Source organism: Mizuhopecten yessoensis, unplaced genomic scaffold (assembly GCF_002113885.1).
Source record: "Mizuhopecten yessoensis strain PY_sf001 unplaced genomic scaffold, ASM211388v2 scaffold7551, whole genome shotgun sequence".
Lineage (NCBI taxonomy): Eukaryota > Metazoa > Mollusca > Bivalvia > Pectinida > Pectinidae > Mizuhopecten > Mizuhopecten yessoensis.
The window spans coordinates 104799-109036 of NW_018407104.1; the positions used below are offsets into that span (position 1 = coordinate 104799).

The following is a 4238-nucleotide window of genomic DNA, read 5'->3' on the forward strand; positions in this document are numbered from 1 at the left end:
CCCCCCCCCCACACACACACATTTTTTCTGGTCGAGCATCCAACAGTGACTACGAATTACGACTTGTAAATTGTGTTGAAGATGACAATTAAAATTATTTAAAAGGTTGCGCAGTTACGGTATTTTAATTTACCCAAGTTACCAATCGGTCAAATCACTTTTGTCAAAAATGGCACTGGGTTTTCATAGCTGCAAAATGAGTCGTACAAACTACTACAGTTAGAGCCATGCTACCATGGTAAGGAATTGTTTCAGGTCAGTGTTAATACCTATGATGTAGAAATCCCTTCATCAATTTACCTTACCAATACCTAAAGTACATGTTTGATGTAAGAAAAAAGACAACCTTTTTGTTGCCCTGAATTGAAAATACCTGACAGATTTACCTTACTGTTATCTGCACAGGAAATTGCCTTGCAGATACATGTGTGATGTTTGTTCTCCCCCTTCATCTAGAAATTCCTTCATCAATTACCTTACAGATACCCGTGATGTAGAAATACCTTCATCAATTACCTTACAGATACCTGCGATGTAAAAATTCCTTCATCAATTACCTTACAGATACATTGTTCCTGTGATGTAGATATTCCTTCATCAATTACCTTGCAGATACCTGCGATGTAAAAATTCCTTCATCAATTACTTTACAGATACCTGTGATGAAGATATTCCTTCATCAATTACCTTACAGATACATTGTTCCTGTGATGTAGAAATGCATTCATCAATTACCTTATAGATACCTGCTATGTAAAAATTACTTAATCAATTACCTTGCAGATACATTGTTCCTGTGATGTAGAAATCCTTCATCAATTACCTTACAGATACATTGTTCCTGTGATTTAGAAATTCCTTCATCAATTACCTTACTCAATACTGATTCCTGTTATATGAACACTTGTAGTTGAATCATTTGAGGATTACATGTTTAAAAGTTCCATGATCCAAAGGTAAAGGTCACAGCAAAGTGTCAATGTCAAATTATTGTTAAAATTGTCCGGACAAAAGCATTTTAGTTGACACAAAATTTATTCGATTTAAAGATTTTGCATTGCATCACGATAAATATCATGTATTGTTTAAGAAATGCTGTTTTTCAATTTTAGGCCTCCCCTGTCAGAGGCAAGGCCAAGAAATCCAGGAAGGTGTAAATTCCTACTGACCTTAGTACCAACAGGGACCTTCAGGATAGATTCCAGTACTGTGTTGTATTGGTACTGCCCGTGTGAACATTGTGGTGCGATATACCAGGACAGGAAGTGAAGAATAGTGCTCAGTAATCATGTAGCTGTTGAAGAAGCTTGTAAATGTGGAAAAAAATCCAATGTTTTCAAACATTTCATTAAACATTTTCAACCACAGTTTTGTTTTTGTTATTTTTCCAGTAACTCTGTAACTTGGAATGTGCGTATTATTTTAGCTCGCCTTACTGAAGGCAGGGGGCTTATGTCTTGCTGCAGCATCCATTCATTTACTGAAAAGACTTCTCATTCAAAACCCAAAAGCCAAGAGTCTTGATATTTGGCCGATGGGTACCTGTGTTAGAGTGCGTATTAAGGCATGCTATGACAGAGGTTGAATGTCAATGGGCTACTCTAGGCGTAAAAACATGAAAAATCAATTTAGATGTATGATGAGACGACGGTTCTGATATTTGGCCAGTAGGTATCTTTTGATTAAGTACTACAAAGTTTCCTAGTACACAAGACATTTATCTACTATCAAGGGCACAGGGGTCAATGTTGAGTATATCGAGTACCATTTAAGGTCTTGGAGTCGTAGTCAGATGACTACATGATGATTTACCGTCGTGATTAGACCCAGGAGATGAACAAAAAACCAAAAAACAACATGAATACACGTAGGATTAATATAGATCTTTTGATGGTGGACGGCAAGCTTCAACGGTGGTCTCAATTGTTTTCATCATATGGCACTGATTTACTGAGGATCTAATCGGGACCAGTTACATATCTACGATGTGCTGTAATAACCATAACATCGATTGTTTCTACAACTTATTTCCTTGGGCGACGTAGATGTGGATGCTTCATTTACTAGTGTACATAACATTTAGGTGCCGCATGACATGTGGCTGGTGTTGTCGATGATAAAACCGACGACGTCTATATATCCTAAATGATCACCTAGACCTTGAGCTTTCATCTGTTCATATTTTTCCCCAACTTCTGAGACCACTATTCGTCCCGTTTATTCATCAGCGTCATTTTAAGCTCGCATGCCATGGCGCGTCGTCCGATGTCAATATTTCACTTTAAACAACTACTTCTTGATAACCAAAAGGCCTAGGGGGATATTTGGCCAGAAGCAAACTGGTATGAAGGGCTACTAAGTTACTTCTAAATTACCTTGAGACCCAGAATGTTGATATTTGACCAGTATAGCATGCTTGGATGAAGGACTATAAAGATTGTTCAAATGAATGACCTTGACTTATAGTTAAGGTCACAGTGCATGGTCAAATAAGTTCAAAATGTTTTTAAACAACTTCTAATGAATAACCAGAAGGTCCAGAATGTTGATATCTGGCCAGTATCATACTAGGATGAAGGGCTACCAAGTGTGTTCAAATTAATTACCTTTGCCAATATTCAAGGTCACATAGGTCATATATATTCAAAACCTATAAACAACTTTTTTGAATAACCAAAAGGTCCAGGTCGAGGATATTTGGCCAGGAACATGCTGGCATAAAGGGCTTCAAAGTAGATATTTGACCAGTAGCATGCTTGGATGAAGGGCTATCGAGCTTTTTCCATTTGCATGACATTGACCCACTTTAAAGGTCACATTTGGTCAAATACATGTATGTATAAACATTTAAATGACATAATCTCAATAAACAAAATGTCTTGGTGATGATATTTTGCCGAGATGAAGGGCTATAAAGTTTGTTAAACATAATGACCTTGTTCGACTTTCAAGGTCACATGGGCAAAATGTTTTAACATCTTTCAACAGGTTCTTTTGAATGACTTGTAGACATACATGTTAATACTGATATTTTGCATGTATGTTTATTTAAGATGCCTTTTAAGATTACATGTGCTAGATTTATACCAGGTGAGCGATGCAGGCCCATTGGGCCTCCTGTTTATGAAATTATTCCCGATTTGGGGAAATGGGATACAGGGATTCAATGTTATACAAATGCTAAACGTTCAGATCGTGACAAGATATTATTGAAACAATTTGAAAATTAAGATGGGTCATCATCCTTATCTCCAATTGGTCTGATATTTTGGAGCGGTGAAAGGGTGGATGTTGATGTAGAATGTGATTCAACGGTACAGGAAGGCAGTCGGGTGGTTTGGAGGAAAAGTAAACTGAACTCGTGATGGAGGGACTGGTAGAAAAGTGTACGGGTTGCGTCCCCTTAATTGATGAAAACCAATTGCAATCCTGAGACTTGCCGTTAATGAATGCAATTGAAATCACTTTCATACAATGAGTGTTTTATCTGGCCGAGAAGCTATTTTACCAAAAGTGCCTTATTTCCAGGCCAAGAATACAGTTGCTAACATAATAAAAAATAACGTTGGGAAAGCACATTTTTTCAATGATGTACAAGATATTTATTTCTGTACACTGCTTACTGTATTATATATATGCAGGTTTCTGATCAATTATCACAGATTAACAACATATAATGAATTAATTTGCATATCGGACAAAATTAGTTTCGTGATACAATTTTTAATTAGTACCTAAAACATATTTATATGAACATTGATCAAACATTTGGCAATGTCAAAACGGTAATAATACAAGAGAGGGACGTATACATAAGGAGGTATAGAAACGCCATTCGTTTCATAAGCAGTATTGGGACTGAAGACTGTCTTCATTTACCATATTGATAAACAAACGTGACTTTTTTTTTACAGTAAAAACAAACAAATCTATCGCAAAAGGTAATTGGTTTATATGCTGTTCTGTATTAGTTGGCGGCTTGTGAAGTTCTGTTTATCGAATTCCTTTGATAGGATGTCCCGTTTTGTAATAAAACTATATCGGGTATAGTTTAGACGTAACTTGAAAAATAATTAAAGAACAAATCCTGATTTATGATTTGAGCGCCCCCTGGTGTTTGCTATCCATGTCATCAACTCATCTCCGATAACCCGTTTTTATCAGCAGCTAATTTTGACAGGTTCGATAAGAAATTGTATAAAGCTTTGACGTTATCAAGACTATGTCTAATATCTCGA

At 36.4% G+C, this 4238-nt stretch overlaps 1 protein-coding gene across 3 annotated transcripts in view; it reads left to right on the forward strand.

Moving 5' to 3' along the window:
• The window catches only part of LOC110453969 (mitotic apparatus protein p62-like), a 31330-nt gene extending 29963 nt beyond the window's left edge, over window positions 1–1367 (forward strand). For all 3 annotated transcript variants that reach the window (XM_021503234.1, XM_021503236.1, XM_021503237.1), the window contains one exon: window positions 1113–1367. In XM_021503234.1, coding sequence (XP_021358909.1) covers window positions 1113–1157 — 45 coding nt within the window. In that variant the 3' untranslated portion in view covers window positions 1158–1367. The remainder of the gene's footprint in view (window positions 1–1112) is intronic.
• Window positions 1368–4238: the final 2871 nt, after the last annotated feature.